Raw genomic sequence first — 19,669 nt, 5'->3', positions numbered from 1 at the left:
GTTAAAAGTATGAGGTGCCTAATTCATGACTCAGATTATAAATTTAGGAATGGAGCCAACAACTGTGTACTATCCAGCAGCTGGATTTTGCTAGGTATCAGATAAACTTGAATTTGTCCAAATTAATTGCAAAACATTATGGCATGGGTCCAGATTACTTGAGGGAATGTCTCATCCCAGTGGGATTGGCCCGCCCCACCTGTGCCAGCAGAGGAGCCATGCTGATGGCCTCATTGACCAGGGTATTCCGGCTGCCTTCTCTGCAGTCACTCCTGCCCTTTGGGACATCTTGTCCCCAGGAGTGAGGGTGGCTCGAACCTTCCTGACCTTCTGCAAGAGCCTGAAGAACTCACTCTGCCAGTTGGCTTGGGGTTCTAGTGGGGGAGCTTCACAATAGAGGTGATTGATAGCTTAATGACAGATCCCACCTCTCCCTGCTCATCCTCTTCCTTCTGTCCCATCTTTTACTTAGATTTGATAATCTATTTTTATAATATTTTATTCATATTATATACATGCTTTATATAATTGTATTCTTTTAACATTGTAAGCTACCCAGAGTCACCCTATGAATTAAAGAATTAAATCATGTCATTCCCAGTCAATTAAAAAAAAACATTTTGAGGGGAAGTTGGTTGTTTAATGCTTGATGTAAATAACTTTATAGAGTGCTTTTATATGCTTAGTAACTTTCAGGAGAAACTGTTTTGGACTTATTATTTTGTTGCCTTCTCTTGCTCACTTTATGGTTTATAAATATATACACACACACACACACACACACATACATACATACATACATACATACATTGTCTTGGCAACGTTTTGGCGAGGTCTCACTCGCCATCTTCAGGCTGGGGTTTGGGCTTAAAACGTGAGCGGAGCTGCCGTCTTTCTATAAATCTTGGTGGGGGTGTATGGAGTGCTGGCTTTGTTTCAGTAAGTGGATTGATTAGATGTGTGGCTGTATCATGATTGGTAGATTGGTGCTGGCATGTGTCCATTGTTGTTTTGTGTTGTAACAGCCTGGCGGTGGGTGGGGCTTGTTTGTTGATTAGGGCTGGTTTCCAGATGTCTGGTTGGCGGGAGGTATCATCACGTTTATTTATGTTGTGGGTGTTTATTTCGATAGCTTCCATAATTATTCTCTTGTTGAAGTGTTCAGTTTTGGGGATTAACCTGGTTCCTTCAAAATTAATTTCATATCCTGTAGCTTTAAGGTGCTGGAAAAGGGAGGAAGTTTTTTCTTTTTTTCTTACTGCGTTCTTGTGTGCATTTATTCTCCTGTTCGTTTGTCCTATGTATTTTGCAGGGCAGGTTTTGCACGGTATTTCATAGACTCCTTGGTTTTCTAATTGGATTTTGTCTTTGGAGTTTCTTAAGATGTTGGCTATTTTTTGGTCAGTGTTGAAGGCTATCGTGATATTGTGTTTGTGGAGAATTTTGCTGATTTTATCGTTGGTGCCTTTGATGTAAGGGAGGAGGGCAATGCCATTGTCCTGTTCTGTGTCTCGGGTTTTGGGGGGGGAGTCTCCCTTTGGATTAGGTTGATAATTGTTTTTCTTTGGAATCCGTTGGCGATTAATACGTTTGTGAGAGTGTGTAATTCAGTTTTCAGGTGGTCTTTGTTGGCTAGGCGTTTGGTTCTGGAGATGAGGGTCTTGGCTACAGAGTTGATCTGTGCAGGGTGGTGATGGTATTGTGCGTTTAAGTAGCAGTTGGTGTGTGTTTTTTTCCGGTAGATGGTGTGTCCTAGGGACCCATTGGGTTTTTTGTAGAGTAGGACATCCAGAAAGGGAAGTTGGTTGTTTGCTTCTATTTCCATAGTGAATTGTATTTTGGGGTGTAGGCTGTTGAGATGTGTGAGGAAGTTGTCCAGTTTTTTTTTCCTGTGTGGCCAAATCACGAAAGTGTCATCAACATATCTAAGCCAGGGTTTGTGTTCAGATTTATCTAACGCCTTATAAATTTTATAACACCCAGCCTGAAGATGGTGAGTGAGACCTCGCCGAAACGTTGCCAAGACAATCTCAATCTTAGGTATCCTGGTCTTGTTGTATTCGGGTCTTTTCCTGTGTAAGATTTTGATTGTCTTGGCAACGTTTCGGCGGGGTCTCACTCTCCATCTTCAGGCTGGTGTTTTGGGCTTAAAGCGTGGTTGGAGCTGCCGTCTTTCTATAAATCTTGGTGGGGGTGTGTGGAGTGCTGGCTTTGTTTCAGTAAGTGGATTGATTGGATGTGTGGCTGTATCATGATTGGTAGATTGGTGCTGGTTGGTGCTGGCTGTGTGTCCATTTTTGTTTTGTGTTGTAGGCCTGGGTGGTGGGTGGGGCTCGTTTTCTAGCTTGCAAATGTAATTGAAGAAATGGATATACCCTGCCATTTTTTTTGGTAACTGCTTCTGAAAGCATTCATATTCCCAGTTAAAGAATATTTATAAAGACAGCAGATGGATTTTATGAATATTATAAATAATAAGTGTGTAATGGACTATATGGAAAAATACAAGCCTTAGTGTTCTTTAATGTTTAAATCTATACTGTAGATATTTGGAATTTGAAACATTTAGTAATAATCTAGATTTTTTTAAAAAGAATATGATGATTTACTGAGTACAGTTTTCCAGAATTAAATGTAAGATGGGTGGATGATGAAAGAAGCGGTGGGGGAAGCTTATTCTGAATTTCATTTATTTTGTAACAGATATATATTCATGTATATTGGTATTTAGTGTTTTTACAATTTAATATATGTCATAGATTATTAAAATAGTGATAGCACCACAGTATAATCAAATTCAAATTAGTCTGTGGATGCTAACATATTGTTTTGTTATGAAAGAAAAATGAACAATATTTAAACAAATATTTGAACTGTCTTGATCTCTTTTTTGTTTTACAGGATCTATTGAAATAACTGAGGCATATCTTGTGAGAGACATTTTATATGTTTTCCAGGGAATAGATGGCAAAATCATTAAGATGTTTAATTCAGAAAACTGTTACAAAGTAGATGCAAAGGTACTGTGTTAATTTATTAGACATAGTGTAGATGGGGGAGATGAAACTTGAATATGCCTATGTGCATAGATTGTAATGCATTATTCATTTTACCATTTTTTAAAAAAGCATTCTCTGTCAAATTCTTACATTGTTGATATCCAAGGTGGTTAATAATAAAACAAAAAGACCATAAAACAATGGTTAAATATCAGACATGCATTAAATATACAGATATTTTTAAAAGAGCAACAAAATTCAATCTCAGAAGTAATATTAACTGACCTTGGAATACAAATCTGGCATCCAAATGTAGAAGCAAAGATAGAAATGGCCTTTTTTTAGTTGCTGTCCACTAAATTTCCAGTTGGCTGACCTTGTGGGAAAGTTTCCTGTAATCAATCTTAACTACATTTAGGTTTATACAGGAGCAAGTTCTTCAAGTAATTTGCCCAATTGTAAGTCATTGTAAATACACTAAATGTGAATTGCTATAAACATTATAGTACGATGGGGTAGATTAAAACAAACACCCCACCCCAATACTAGTATCTAGATTGAGTAGTCCATATTGTGCTTGGTGACAAAGGTTTTGTATCTTGTTTACTTAGCATTTGTACCTTGATCCTTTAGGCAAATCTTTGTAAGTCTCTCAGAGACACCACAAGCCGGCTTGCTGAGTTAGGATGGCTGCATAATAAAATAAGAAAATATACCGACCAGAGAAGCATGGACCGTGCATTTGGATTGGTGGGTCAGGTATGTGAGTAAAATGAAAATTATTTGATGATTTCTGCTGGGAGACAAAAAACCCTGCCACTGGTTACTTACTTATAAAAACTGTCAACTAGAAAAACTGTCAACTAGAAAAATCCAGGGGAGCCCGAGGAGTCAAGGATGGTTTACTTGGATACATGATCCCTCCATGAATATCTCCCTGATATTCTTTTTTTTTTTATTATTAAATATTTTTTAATTTTAGTTTGAAACGGGTACAGCATCTTTCTTAATATATCAATCAATTACAGATAAGTTTTGGTACATCTCCTCCACAATCAACCAACATAGCTCATATTAACTCAAGCATTATTATATATCCATTTTCATTTAACTGTAATTATTATTTAGGAGTATTGGTAGGAGTAATAATCTTGAACAATACCTACCCACACCGATGGGAGGGGAGAAAAAAAAATACAAAAAAAGACAGAAACGACAATCAGGAAAACAAAACAAAACACAGGTGTCTATTATGAAAAAAAAGAAGTATATCAACTGGTTACAACATGTTTTGGTGCTTCTCTTCCGTTAATTCATATTAATTCAGATATCTTAATTCAAATATTTACCATATCAACATCATTATACCTCCAGTTTTAATTATTATGGTTATTTAAACATCCTTCATCCTTAGCTATGCTAAAGAATTAGTCCATAACACATGCTGGCAATTCATTTACTTATTTGTAAAGTCCTCTATTGTCATCAAATCCTCATATCCTATTTTAGCTAAGCATCCATAATATTCAATTATATCATATATCATAACATTTTCCCAATATCTCCCTGATATTCTCAGGGAGCAAACCAAAGATACTGAATTGGCACATCCCTTCAGCACACGGGTAGTAGTGAAGTATCTGTGGATTGAGCTATGGCATTTCTGATATCTAGTTTAGTAATCAAGACCTCCTAGTAGAAGGAGAGTTGTCAAAAGATCGATTCCTTCTGTGTCCCACCTGCAAGAGAAGAAAGCACCCTATTATATTTGGGAGACTCTTCAGGCAGCTGGCTCTTACTGCAGGACCAACATTGAACACACAAGTCCAGTTTGGTTGAAAAGGCCATGCTTCAAAGAAGAATACTTTATCAATAATCAGTCTTAATACCATTAGTAGTGTTATTACTATCTTTTGGCAAATACGTGTGCCCATCTCTATATTATCATTTCTCTTAAAATCTGACATATTGGTTTAACTCAGGCTTTCCCCTTTAAATGAGTAGTTTCATCCCAAAATTCTCAGCAAAAACCAGAAGGGGAAGGCTGATTTAGACCATAAAGCAGTAAATTGCTCCTTTCTTGTTAACATAATTTTCTGCCTTTTATAAGTGAAGGTGCACCATAAAAGGACAGTACAGTTTAATCCTAATTGACTGACTAGCTATTTGAAGTTACAGTTGTTTCAAGTTATGGGGACTAAACGAGGAGGAATTAAAAGGGATTCTTGTTGCAACTGTCATAACATCCCCATGGTCATGTGATCACAATTTGACTGCTTGACAATTGGCTTAGAATTATGATAGTTGCAGTGTCCCATGGCCTCCACTTCCAGTGTCTGTCCTCCCCGCAAAAAAGAAAAACAAATCAGTGAACTATTGTTTATGTTCAAATCTCACGGTCTCTTTGATTTGCCAAGGACCTTTTCTATATAACTGGATTGTACCCTTCCTTTACCCAATTAAACCTTAACTGTAATTTAATCTTATGGATCATTTGTACATATTTTGGGCAGGATGGAATAGAAAAAGCTGATATTGGTTTGTATTTTACTTAGATATATAGAAAAATGAAATGCAAGTGATTTCCAAAGGCAGCTTTCCTTTCCTTTGCTTCTATGGTAACGTGTGAAGTTGGATGTGCTGCTAGATCTTTCTGGTAATACAGCAGAGATGAGGAAAGGAGAAATGTCAAGGAGAATGATTTGTGCACTTTGTTTCCACTTTGTTGTAGCACATGGACTGCCGTTTCTCTCTACCTCTCCATCCTCCAATCTTCCAAAGACTACAACTTGGCATTTAGATCAAATATTTAAATTGCAATATTTTTTCTGTTATCTGGCTTTAAAAAAATTACAAGTGAAAATTTAATGAGTTTAAAGTTTCCCTTTCAGGTCACTACTGCAAACTCCTTATTTACCTGATTTTAACATTTGGTAAATTGGGTTTTTTAATCAATTTACTGTTTTATCTTCTTTTCTTTTATGCAGATCACTTGCTATTTATGCTTGTCTGATGTTTCTCAATAAGGGCTGTGGGTACTTCCTAGGGCAGTGATGGCTAACCTTTTTTGTGCCGAGTGCCCAGTGAAGCCCCAAAATGCAGTGTGAGCACCCCCGTGCATGTGCCCCCCCGTGCATGCACGTGTGCCCCCGTGTATTCACGCACATCCCTGGCCCATTTTTGGCTTCCAGGTTGGTGCAGGAGGCTTTCCAGGCCCAAAACGGGGGGTGCCATGCATCGAAACCCCCAAAATGCAATGCGAGTGACCCCAGCACATGCGTCCCAATTCCTGTGCATGCACAGCATACACCCAAAGATCAGCTGGCCATTGGGAGGTGCACACTCATACACGGTGGAGCTGTGCTGGGGCAACGGCTGGAGTGCCCACAGAGAGGGCTCTGCTTGCCACCTATGGCACGCGTGCCATAGGTTTGCCATCACAGTTCTAGAGACAGACACTGTCTTAACTTTTTAAAAGGTTCATTTTAGAATTCATAATCCCTGAACGAATTCAGTGGATCATTACACTGTTTTATGAAGAACATTGCGTATAAACATTTTGTTATTCAGTTATTACATTATAGCTTGTACCCACTTCAACAGCTTTGAGTCGGTTTGTTTGTTTCTTTAACATATTTGTATCTACTGCAATCAAAAGCTACTCTTGGTGGCTCACATAAAAATGCACTTTAAAAAGAAATCATGTTCCTTCCTCTCTACATTGCCAGAGATTTATTTCAGTCTATTTTCTCCCAACCAGACACTGTCAGCCTCTAGGCCCTGGGAAAGGCGGTCAACAGCATCTCCCCAATAGCCGAAAATGACATTTGTACAATATAATATCATTGTTATAACCCAAACCATTGAAAGTTCCCATTCAACAGCATCATATGGGCCCTCCCATCACAATATTCCTGCACAGTTGCTTGGTCATAGTCAAGTTTTCTATCACTATCAGAGCCAGTCCTAACACAACGGTCATGATGCTGATTCTGAAGAACCTGATACCTGATATGGCAACATTTCACCATTGCCTCATTCATTATTAAATCATAGATGATGATGGATTTATTGCAAATGGATCTGCGACTCGCTGTCAGCACTTTTAAGGTCAATGGCACCAGCAATCTAGCTACCTGTTCTTTAGGATGAGGTTGGTAAGCCAGAAGCTCAGTCCCAAATTAGAGGTCACTTTTCCATTAGAGTAGCCTACCTAACACCCCCAACATATGTTGCACAAACCCAACCCAACCAATGAAATTATCAACTCCAACCTCTTGGGGACAGTTAATTCCTTCTATCCCAACTGAAAAGATCACCTAGGCTGGTTATTGTACTTCTTCTGTCCAGGTTGCATTGAAAGTCATTTAGAATTGAATGGTGCCATTTCCTTTGACATTCAGGTGTGAAATCTGACAGAAAGAGATGAAGGTACTTTACTTCCTCAAACGTATTTTGAGTCAACAGAATATAATCCTTTAGACCACTCCGTAATGTAATTGAAATATAACAATTGTTTTGATTCCTTTTGTCTTTTAGAGTTTTTGTGCTGCCTTAAATCAAGAACTTAAAGAATACTACAGATTATTGTCTGTTTTACACTCACAGGTAAATAAATCCACACAATTTGACAATTGTGCATCTGTACTTCAGGGATGGGTTCTTACATGCTAAGAGGAATTGAGACGTCAGTTCCCAGCAACTCTTTTCAGTTTGGTTAATGCTCAGCATGCTGAAAGGAGTTGTAGTGCAATGATCTCTAGAGAGCTATAGTCTCTATTATAGATTTATAAATAGTTGTTAAAATGTATTGTCTAAGAATTACAAGAAAAATACTATAATTCTGCTAATTTCCCTCTATCCATTTTCATGCACTTTGTTGTGCAGGGTCAGTTCTGTTAGAATATTATTTCTGAGCTACTAAACAAATAATTCCACTTTATAATATTTCTTGTATGCATATAACATGAAATATGTATAGAATTAAATTAAGAATGTTGCTATTTTTACAGAAACATTTTTTTAAAAAATAGTATTTATTACATTTTCCAACATTGTTGAGCAACTATTTTATAGCAAATCGTTGTAACATTTGGGGTTTAAAATTTTATTTCTTATTATCTACAATTTCCCGTCTATGTGCTTTTTGATTTATTTAATAAACACAGGCTTCCTTTTAAATATTTTCAGAAATGCCAGTTCTGATGATTCTCTAATGTGTTATTCTAAGCATGTTTTTACATACATACAGGTGAAATTCGAAAAATTAGAATATTGTGCATCTTATTTGGAAACCAAGGACCCAGAGTATGGAGGAAGAATGGAGAGGCCAATCAAGCACAGTAATCCCACGGCCATTGAACCAGGTTTTAGTGCTTTTAGCAAAAGTTGCTCTCATCAGAAAAGAGGACTTTGGACCACTGAGCAACAGGACTTTGGACCACTGTGCTTCATTAAGACCAGGGTCAACGCAGCTGTCTACCAGGAGATTTTGGAGCACTTCATGCTTCCTTCCACAGACGAGCTTTATGGGGATGCTGACTTCATTTTCCAGCTGCCCACACTGCCAAAAGCACCAAAATCTGGTTCAATAACTGTGGGATTACTATGCTTGATTGACCAGCAAACTTGCCTGACCTGAACCCCATAGAGAATCTATGGGGCATTGCCAAGAGAAAGATGAGGGACATGAGACCGAACAATGCAGAAGAGCTGAAGGCTGCTATTGAAGCATCCTGGTCTTCCATAACACCTTAACAGTGCCACAGGCTGATAGTTTCCATGCCATGCCGCATTGAGGCAGTAATTGCTGCAAAAGGGGCCCAAACCAAGTACTGAGTACATATGCATGCTTATACTTTTCAGAGGTCCGATATTGTTCTATATGCAATCCTTGTTTTATTGATTGCATGTAATATTCTAATTTTCTGAGATGGTGGATTGGGGTTTTCATGAGCTATATGCCATAATCATCACAATTATGACAAATCAAGGCTTGAACTATCTTGCTTTGCATGTAATGAGTCTTATCTCATATATTAGTTTCACCTTTTAAGTTGCATTACTGAAATAAATGAACTTTTGCACAATATTCTAATTTTTCGAGTTTCACCTGTACATTTTCCACACAACCTCCAGTCAGACAGTGAACAATCAAGAATATATAAATGCATGGGTCAAATTGAGATTAAAAATTCAGATTAAAATAAACAAGACATGTTCATTGTTGATTGAGGAAGGTTTGAGGAAGTAACTTAATCTTGCTAACGGATTAAGTTCCATTTAAATTCAGTGCAATATATTTCAGAGTTGGTATGCATAGAATGTTGATATAAAACTTCTAATCTCTTGATTTTTTTTTCAGTTGCAGGTGGAAGATGATCAAGGTGTCAATTTGGGGATTGAAAGCAGTTTAACACTTCGCCGTCTATTGGTCTGGACGTATGATCCTAAAATAAGATTGAAAACTCTTGCAGCTCTAGTTGATCATTGTCATGGTAAAACAATACTTCCAATTGCACATAAAACAAAATTGAATGTTAAAATAATACTGATACCTCACAAGCTTCCAGTTAGATGATTTGTCAGGACTAGGGTATTACATACTGTGTTTCCCCAAAAATAAGACAGGGTCTTATTTTCTTTTGACCCCCCCCCCAAAATATTGATTGGATCTTATTATCGGGGGGCTTATTGTTTTGGGGTTGGAGGGTGGCTGCTCTCTTGCGATTGGGCGCCCGAAGAGCCAGGCACAGCCTCAGGGGCAAACGGCTGTGTTGCGCTGTTGCAGCAGCGCAACATACCAGCCATGAGGTGACCACGCTCACAAGCAGCCACCCAGCAACCCCCCTTTCTAGCCAGGCAGAGCGCCACTCACAGACCCAGTGATATCCCAAAAGTGCTAAGCCATATGGTGCTCTGCCCTCCCCCCCAGCTCCTGCGGTTTGACGCATTTGGGATACCCTTAGGTCAGTGCATGGCGCTCTGCCCGGCTGGAAAGGGAGGTTGCGTGAGCACCTGTTCTGTCCCCAGCTGGTGTGCCTCCCAACCTCACTGTGCCCTGGCCCAGCTCTCCCTGCAGGGCCAGTGTACTGCCGCTGCTGTGGCGCTCCGAGCATAACCTACTCTCTGGCTTCCAAACTCCGGAGATCCGCAGCCGAGTCTTTCGGCAGCGGCCGCTCTGGGAGTATGCTCTATGGTTGTGGGCTGGCTGAGGCAGAGTGTACTCCCAGAGCATACAACCATAGAGCGTATTCCCAGAGTGGCAACTTCTGGAATACTCGGCATCCTACCTCCATACTTTGGAAGCTGCAGAAAAAGCCATGCAGCGGCGGTGGGCGGCAGTGGCAGCGGAGGTGCCCTGACTCTGCAGGGAGAGCTAGGCAAGGGCATCGTGAGGCTGGGAGGTGCGCGAGCGGGGAGCAGAAAAGCCTCTCGCGCAACCCCTCTCTCCAGCCATGCAGAGCCCCATTCACTAACCTAGGGGCATTTCGAAGGCGCCAAGCCGTGGGAGCCAGAGGACGGCGAACAGGCGCTCACGCAGCTTGGCAATACCCCTAGGTCAGTGAATGGCACTGCACGGCTGGAAAGGTGGGTTGCCGGGCAGCTGCTCGTGAGCGTTGTCACCTCATGGCTGCTGTGTAGAGCTGCTGCGACAGCGCAACACAGCCATTCGACCCTGAGGCTGTGCCCAGCTCTTCGGGAGCCCGCTCGCAAGAGAGCAACTGCCCGGCAACCCCCCTCTCCAGTTGGGCATAACACTGCTCACTGACCTAGCAGTAACCCGAAGGCGCCAAGCAATGCGAGCCTTTGCCCCCCCACCCCGTTCCTGCGCTTGGTACCTTCGGGATACCGCTAGGTCAGTGAATGGCGCTCTGCCTGGCTGGAAGGGAGTGTCCAGAGGGCTTATTTTTGCCCACCCGAAAAATGTGGCACGGTCTTATTATCACGACATGTTGTATTTTCGGGAAAACACTGTACATACACATCACACTATTGCTTTTGGGGTAAGCAACATTGTATGGAAGGCAGAAAGGGAGTAAGGAATAGTAATCAAAATGAAGGGCGTGAAATAAACAAAGGGAAATAGAGCAAAATGTATTTTATGCTATCATCATTCACTATACTTTCCCTTTTCTTCAGTGATCATTCCTAATCTGTGACACTTCCCAAAAGCAGTCTGATCCAGACAGTCACGTACTGAACTTCTTATGTCCCTTGTATAGAAACAGACACAAAAAATTGAGGGTAGAAAAAGACCTAGTGGTCCATTGAGTTTGCCCTTTGAACGTTTTAATTTTTTAAAATTTTTAAATTTTTGTTTGATGATAGACATGTGTTATCCAGTTTAAACTCAGTTACAGGTGATTGACTCATTGCCTCACAGGAAACTAGTTCTAAGCTTCCATTACTTTCTGTGAAGTAATATTTTCTAACATTACTTTTGAACTTACCTCCTGTCAGTTTGACATTATGCCCCCTTTTTCTTGATTTTTGCTTAATATTCAATATACTGCTTCCAGAACCTTATCCACACTCTTAATGTATTTAAAGGTTTCAGTAATGTCCCCCTTTTCCTTTTGTCCTCCAGGCTGTATCTTTCACTAATTCTCTTAGACATTCATCTTAAAAAAACTGAATCACTCATGCTGATCCTTTTTCTTTGAGCCCACAGGCATAATTACAAGGAGACTAAACTTCTTAAAATATTGGTGTGTTTGTATGTGGATGTTCTGTAGGTTTGACTTGCTTAGGTAACAGTCTCTTGTATAGGTACCTGCCTGACAACCATTACACCTTGTCTTTTACTGTTTCCAGTGAAACACTAACTGGCCACATGAAAAGCCTTCTGCTAAAGTCTCAAATTCTGGAGACAAGGAATACCTGGTATTGATGATTCTTGTCCCGCTAGGTTGAGAAACAAAGAAATCAACTCCACAGGAAGGCTAAAACCTTTTTTTTTCATTGAGATTGGCAAAAATAACAAAATCTTACAAATCTGATTGTGTTGTGTCTCCTCCTTTTCTATATTCCATTGAACCAGGAAGCGTCTGCCTCAACCACTTCCAAAGAGCAATAGCGCTTTGACTTATATACTGCTTTACACTGCTTTACAGCCCTCTCTAAGTGGTTTACAGCATCAGCATATTGCTCCCAACAATTTAGGGACTCATTTTACCCACCTCAGAAGGATGGAAGGTGGAGTCAATCTTGAGCCTGGTGAGATTTGAACTGCCAAATTGCAGTCAGTCGGCAGTCAGCAGAAGAAGCCTGCAGTACTGCACTCTAATCACTGTGCCACCGTAGCTTATGTTACTTTGACCTCTTTTGCCTTAATAAAGCTTCTTCATATTTCTGTTAAGGCATCTTTCTTACTTGTTCAGTGATTGAGTTGCAGAGATACCTTGATTGTCTCCGTGATTCACCTTCCCCTGGATTGCAGGAGACTGCAGAAGGTGACAGGGAGAATTCTGAAAATGCGGCTGCCCCATCATCTTCGGTTGAAGAGGAATATTCTGCTATGAAAATTGAGAGGGGTGGGTGTGCTCATACCTGCCACTCTCAATATGAGAGGGGTTAGAGTGGGATATTCTTCCTTTTCCTGTTGCTCTGGATATGCTTGATCTTTCCATGGACATGGAATGAAAGGGTACGGCTGATGGAGAGAATAACTGTGAACATTGGGAACTGGAATTTCCCAGCAATAATTAGTTCAATAATTGTGTGAGTTACATAGAGCAGGCCATTAGGTTGTGAAAATGGTGTGGGGAAAGCAGGCTGGATTTATAATGCAAAAGGTTTAAGAAGGAAGTTTGCCCTCATCTTTGCAGAGGGCAATCAATTGCTTAAATGGCTTCAGGAAAAATTCTTACCTGGTTGTGCTGCATTGAATGCCTTCTGCCAAGTTCCAATCAGCTACAGAAGAGAAGCTAATAGCACCAGGAGGTAAAGGGTAGAGAAACAGTGGCTTCATCCTCTAGCCCAAGAGTCCCCAAACTTGACAACTTTAAGACTTGTGGACTTCAACTCCCAGAATTCCAGCATAGCTGGCTGGAGAATTCTGGGAATTGAAGTCCATAAGTCTTAAAGTTGCCAGGTTTGAAGACCTCTGTGCTAGCCAATGGTGTCAGGTCAGAATTTCATTCCTAGTTATTTGCTTAGTACAGAAGTATTGGAGGTATTCCAGATTATAATGCATCATTCTTGTCGATTCTCCATCAATCAAACTTTATACACTGTATTTTTCCAGGAAGAAAAGGAGGTGAACTTGCATCAGCTGTTCATGCCTACAGTAAAACAGGTGATCCCTACATGAAATCCCTGGTACAACATATTCTTGGCCTTGTATCACATCCCATCCTGAATTTTCTTTATCGTTGGATTTATGATGGAGAATTGGAGGACACATACCATGAAGTGAGTTATATAAAGTTATATATAAAAATAAGTTATATTTTTAAATAACTTAATATTAACTTAATAATAAACTTAATGTTCAATTTAAATTTATTAAATTATAATGTTATTAAAACTTAAAATGGGCTTAATATATAATTTAATTAATAACTTAATTTTTAAATAACTCAGTATGGCACTGCATTACCTCTTTCAGCATTTTTAATCTCCAGGAACCTATCCATTTGTAGATTTCAGCTTGGCATTCAATACCATCAGTCCAGAAATTCGTCACTCTAAACTGATTCAGTTAGCTGTGCCTATACATACTTGTAGGTGGATTATTAACTTCTTGCTGGATAGGGTTGTGTGCTCTCTGTATTGCTCTTCTCTTTCTATACTCATGACTGCATCTCTAGCGATCTCTCTATTAAAGTACTGAAGTTTGTCTGTATACAGTCATTGATCTCATTCTATAGTGAGAGGGTATGCATATAGATGGATTGAACATCTGGCTGTATGGTGCAGCAGGAACAGTCAGGAGCTGAACATGCTTAAAACTGTAGAGATAAGAGTGAAATTTAGGAGGAGCCCCTCTGTTCTATCATCTCTTACTATATTAGACAGCACAATATCAGCAGTAGAATCCTTCAGGTTTTGGGGTTCTATAATCTCCCAGGATTTGAAATGGACACCTAACATTAGAACCATCATTAAAAAGGCGCAACAAAGAATGTTCTTCCTGCGTCATCTCAGGAACTTCAGACTGCCCCAGGAGCTGTTCTGCAGAGGAATTACTGAGTCTATCATTTGTAATTCTATAACTGTCTTACTTGGTACAGCAACCAAACAGGACAGGTACAGACTGCAATGGATAATTAGAAAAAAACAATTGCAACCAGCCTGCCTCCCACAGAAGACCTGCATATGGCACAGGTCAGAAGGAGGGCTGAGAAAATAACTACAGACTTCTCACATCCTGGACATGAACTGTTTTGACTCCTCCACTCCAGACCGCACTGTAGGGCATTGCATGCCAAAACAACTAGACACAGGGACAGTTTTTTCCCTCATGACATCACTTTGCTGAACACCTAATTCTCACAACCCTTTCTTTTGTCTAAATATATTTATCCATGTTGTATGGCTATGGTATTATTATTATCCTTCTTCTCTTCTTAATTACCCCCTCTTACTGGTATTATTATGATTATTATTACTCTGTTGTTTTGCAAGTACACTGAGAGCTTCTGTACTAGACAAATTCCTTGTGTTTCTAATAATACTTGGCTGTTCTGTTCTGTTCTAGAGAGCCAATATCTATATCCCATAAACCAGGGGTCAGCAAATTGCAAATTGCTCTGGAGCCGCATGTGACTCTTTCCTTCCTCTGCTGCGGCTCTGTCACCGGTTGGCGCCACAATTTTGAGAGAAGCTTCCGGGGGGGGGGGGTGAGAGAAGCACAGTGCGCCAGGAGAAGACTCTATGGCAAGGGGAGGGTTTTCCAGTTGTCTCCACAATTGCTAGGGCTTTCGGTTATGACAGGTAGAGGAAAAAGTATGCCATGCTAGGAGGAGACTCTATGGTGGGGGAACTGAACTTCCGGTCAGCTCCAGAATTGAACAGAGGACTTCCGGTTAGGGCTTTTGTGGCTCCCGGTGTTTTCTTTTCTGTGGGAAACGGCTCCAAATGGCTCTTTGATTGTTTAAGTTTGCTGACCCCTGCCATAAACCAACCAATAAATTATTTTTAAATTGGTCCTGCATGGATTGGCTGTAAAAAAAAACACCTTATGCATATCTTTGTATTAGGATAAAATGACCAGGATCCAAGAAATCATGTCTCATATTTATAAGAGATCTTATATGAATATGCAATAGTTGATTTTTTAAAATAATATTTCTTAATGTTTGTTGAAATAGATGATAACTTACAAATTTAATAATTTCACAAATTTTCAAAAGCAGCCATGTTGGCTGAGAAATTTTCTCAGTTAAAGTCAAAATATATAGAGGATGTTCATTAACAGTCAGCATTTAATCTTAATTTGGTTATGTACTAGGATAAATGCACAACATCCATTATAAACTTGAAGCTTTAATTAGTAAAATAAACTTCCATCTGATATAGAAATCTTATGGGTGAAAACCCCAAGAACATTCTGCTATACCAAATATGAATATCCTGGTGAATATGACCCTTACAAAAAGCTTGTCATATAGTGTTTTTGGAAAGAAAAGAGGGGCCTCATTATATTGGGGCAAATGAAAATGTGGGTTTTCCTCTAGGACTTTGATTGCTTTTGTAAACAAGCTCTTAATTTCCTCAGCAGAAAATCAACCCCTGTTATCTGTTGGTTGGAAGACCTTGGCATTTGTTCATCAGTTAGATTGTACTATGATTTCTCATTTCTCCTGCAATTCTTTTTGTACTAGATATAATAACAAAACTCAAAGAATCTTGAATGGGTAAACTGAATCAATAAAATAATTATATTGCAATTATGTTCTGACCTTGGTTTTCTTCACCCTTTCCAAGATCTTTTTTTTAATAGGATTATTATAAAATGCTCTTCTTGCTTTTTGTATTTTTTAAATATAAAAATAATGTTTTCTAAATACATTAATTGCATGTTACTTTGCCCTGGTTATAAAATGAGTGTTTTCATGGTTCTGAAAGATGATTTAATTGTCTGATGGATTTAAAATTATATTTTTCTCATTAATTCTTCAATTATGGTTTCATGCCTGTTGTTGAGCAGAATAGCTATAGTAAATTTTAGAAAATAGATCTTTAAAATATATGTTTTCCTAAATGAGTAAGTTTATATGTTGTGTATACATATTTATCAGTTACTACGATGTTCCAGTGCAAATGTGTATAAAGGGGGGAGGTAGATTATTATGCTTTGGGATCTGTTCCCCCTCACCCTTTTTCACATCCATTTTTATTCCCTTTTTGCTTGTATTTCTTTGTATAGCACATACTGAGTATGGGGTTTAGACTGAAGCCTGTGATCTTGTGTATTCATAAATAAATTTTAAAAATTGAAAATGGGATGTCTTTACAAGTTCTTATTGTTTCTTCTTACATAAAAAGAGAGTAATCTACTGTCAGACAAGATCTGGTTCATGGGATTAGAATGTATGCATATAAATAGCTGAAACATCTAATTCAGAGATTGCATTCCATTTATAGTGAAGATAATGATCAAAGACATCCAACTAAAGTGTTTGCATTAGAATGGATATAATGAGATTTATTACCTTGTTTACAGAAGTTCCAATATTGTTTAAATATGCCTACTTCCATTGTTGTGTAAACAACCTTATCTTTTTCTTTCATTTAATTGGGAACAAAACGGATTTAAAACAGCCTTATAAATAACATGTACCAATGCTAATACTTTTATAATGCTAATATTACAAAGTATATACATGTATAGGTGTGTGCGTATTTATTTTGAGGAGCTAACAGGTGAAGTTTTTGGTAATATATTAGTAGGAGCAATGTAAGGTTAGAATCCCTGATTACCACAGAAAACAAAAGACGGGAATGAGCAAAGCAAGAGTATATAATTGAGATATAAGATGAATACGCATGCAGATAAAAGGGGCAGTTTGGGCTTGGGGAAAGGAGGCATTTAGTAAGCCAAGTGACCAAATCAGGATTGAAATAAACTACATTGCTTAAACCAGACGTGGTGATAAACAGGCACTGATGGGCACCAATTTAGATTTATCTTAATGCCCGAATTTTGTGTGCTTTTCTTTTGATGGGGTGTCAAGCCGTAATTGTGGAGAACCAGCAGAGAGATGTGCAAATTTGTTGATAATTTTTGAGAGTGTCACCCTTTGAATTATTTGTAAAAACAATAAACGCAGGATATACAATAAATAAAGCAAAAAAATTAAACATTTATTCATCAATTTCTAACTCTCTACAATTGTTGAAGACTCTTGGCGACTTTATTAATACAATGAGCATGCCAAAGTAATCAAACAAAAATATCTTACAAATAAATGTCTGAAAGCAATACATAGTGCTATACCCCAAAAGAGCCTTCTGGAAAAACTCTGTCTTTAACTTTTTTTTTTTCAGAAAGCAAATAATGTTCAAACAGATAGCACTCCTCCAGGAGGCCATTCCAGAAGCAGGGTCTCCTCAAAGGGGAAATGTCCTAAGATACTGCAGAAGTTATTTGACTGCATTTAGCTAGAAAAAGAAAGGATAAAGTTCATTCTATGGGAAGGAAGAGATCAAGGTCTTGGTACTGCATCTGTCAATGGAGATACAGTACATTTCAAAACTAATTTCTAATACATAAAATTGCTTATGATTACAGGGATATTAATACTAATAGCTAACTGTGTTTGAATCCTTCCTGAATATTATATGTGCTGCCAAAATTGTTGTATATTTCTTTGATATTTATGATTAATATATTTTAATTCATCTTGTATTACATTGGTCTATTGAATTTTTCTAGCATGAGATCTCTCAGCTAGAAGAGGGGAGGGCTGTGGACTAGACACTTTTTGGATCTTTATACTTTAATCTCTAAAGTATTGCACTCACTTGGATTCTTCTATTTTGTTTCCAACATTGGGGAAATAGATAATGAATGAGGGGATTGCTCTTATTTTTGAATTATTTAACAGATGATCTAATGTGCATTAAGGCTACCAGCAAAAAGGAAGGAGGGCCACTAAAATTTTCTTACCAGTTTTCTCTAGATGTATTTCTTAAATAGATGGACATATTTTCTTTTTTTGAAAAGATAAAAATTATCTAGGTTATATTTATTTGACTTTGTGCCCTATAAAGCTCAAAATTAACTAGATTTTGAACAAACTAGATACTATTATGACATGATTCATTTCTTAACATTTTAGGCTAACAGAAAAGCTAAAAACTTCCAATTTTGTGTTGCATGTATTTGTAACTCTTTGCTGTGAATGCATAGTCTTTTAAAAATGATTTTTTAAAAAAAGAGTTTATAGTAAGCTACCATAAGAAAATTTGGATTTGCAAGACAACAAACAAGTTTTAAAAAATAAATAAACCTTTTTTTTGGGCCAAGAGGTTATGACTAAGCAGCAAAGCTATTCTGATAAAAATATAAATAATGAGGCATTGAATAGAGAGCGAGATTAAATGATTTCTAAGGTACCTTCCAAATCTTCTGTCTACAGTACATATAAATATATATTAGTTTTTACATATAGAAAAATATGTGTGATTATATATGTATCATATTTAGGCTTATTGTAAAACTGTTTTATCCACAGTTCTTTGTAGCTTCAGATCCTACAGTGAAAACAGATCGGTTGTGGCATGACAAATACACATTGAGAAAATCAATGATTCCTTCTTTCATTACAATGGATCACTCCAGGAAGGTATGAAAAAATAAACCTGAAAAAATATTCTGATCACTTTAAAATTGACTGTTGCACACATACATACAGATATGCACACACATAATATGGGAGCAGACCTTATAAAAGTTGATATTCTATAACACAAGTGGTTCTTAAACTGGGGATAATTTGGCATATCCTGTGCATAAGAGGCAATTTATAATTGATTTTTTTGTGAGAGTCCAGTTTCGAATTGCTACCAACAAACCACTTGTGTGAAATAACACAGGCGAGGAGTAATGACATTATTTGGGACTTGGAAATGCGCCTGTTGGGTCAAAGACCCACTGCTATAAAGCCTTTTCAGACTAGCCCCAAAATTGGGCACATAGAATCTTTTTTTTTTTACATTAAATGGGAAAAACATTCTACTAAACCAGGCATCCAAAGTGGTAAACACACCATTAAACCAAGGTGAATGGCCCTCTTTATTTGCTAAGTCTGCTTAGAGTATAGAATTGGGAGGAGCTATTGAAGCTTTATTGAAACAATGTTTATTGTTGTTTGCTTTTTGTATGCTTTCTTTTTTTTTTGCCAAGAGGTTATTACTAGGCAGCAAAAGCCAACACAGTTCTAGGCTGCATAAACAGAGGGATAGAATCAAGATCACGTGAAGTGTTAATACCACTTTATAATGCCTTGGTAAGGCCACACTTGGAATACTGCATTCAGTTTTGGTCACCACGATGTAAAAAAGATGTGGAGACTCTAGAAAAAGTGCAGAGAAGAGCAACAAAGATGATTAAGGGACTGGAGGCTAAAACATATGAAGAACAGTTGCAGGAACTGCGTATGTCTAGTTTAATGAAAAGAAGGACTAGGGGAGACATGATAGCAATGTTCCAATATCTC

At 38.3% G+C, this 19,669-nt stretch overlaps 1 protein-coding gene across 2 annotated transcripts in view; it reads left to right on the top strand.

Annotated features, from left to right (window-relative positions):
• The window catches only part of TUBGCP3 (tubulin gamma complex component 3), a 71,648-nt gene that overhangs the window by 29,962 nt on the left and 22,017 nt on the right, over positions 1–19,669 (top strand). For both annotated transcript variants that reach the window (XM_087726819.1, XM_087726818.1), the window contains exons 7-12: positions 2,902–3,020; positions 3,633–3,758; positions 7,539–7,607; positions 9,364–9,496; positions 13,249–13,415; positions 18,686–18,796. In XM_087726819.1, the coding sequence (XP_087582945.1) occupies positions 2,902–3,020; positions 3,633–3,758; positions 7,539–7,607; positions 9,364–9,496; positions 13,249–13,415; positions 18,686–18,796 (725 nt within the window). The remainder of the gene's footprint in view (positions 1–2,901; positions 3,021–3,632; positions 3,759–7,538; positions 7,608–9,363; positions 9,497–13,248; positions 13,416–18,685; positions 18,797–19,669) is intronic.

Source organism: Thamnophis sirtalis, unplaced genomic scaffold (genome assembly GCF_051295495.1).
Source record: "Thamnophis sirtalis isolate CommonGarterSnake01/CBP01778 unplaced genomic scaffold, rThaSir2_p1.2 scaffold_12, whole genome shotgun sequence".
NCBI classification, from domain to species: Eukaryota; Metazoa; Chordata; class Lepidosauria; order Squamata; family Natricidae; genus Thamnophis; species Thamnophis sirtalis.
Note: the sequence above shows the minus strand (reverse complement) of the source record. Positions and strands in the feature narration are given on the sequence as shown.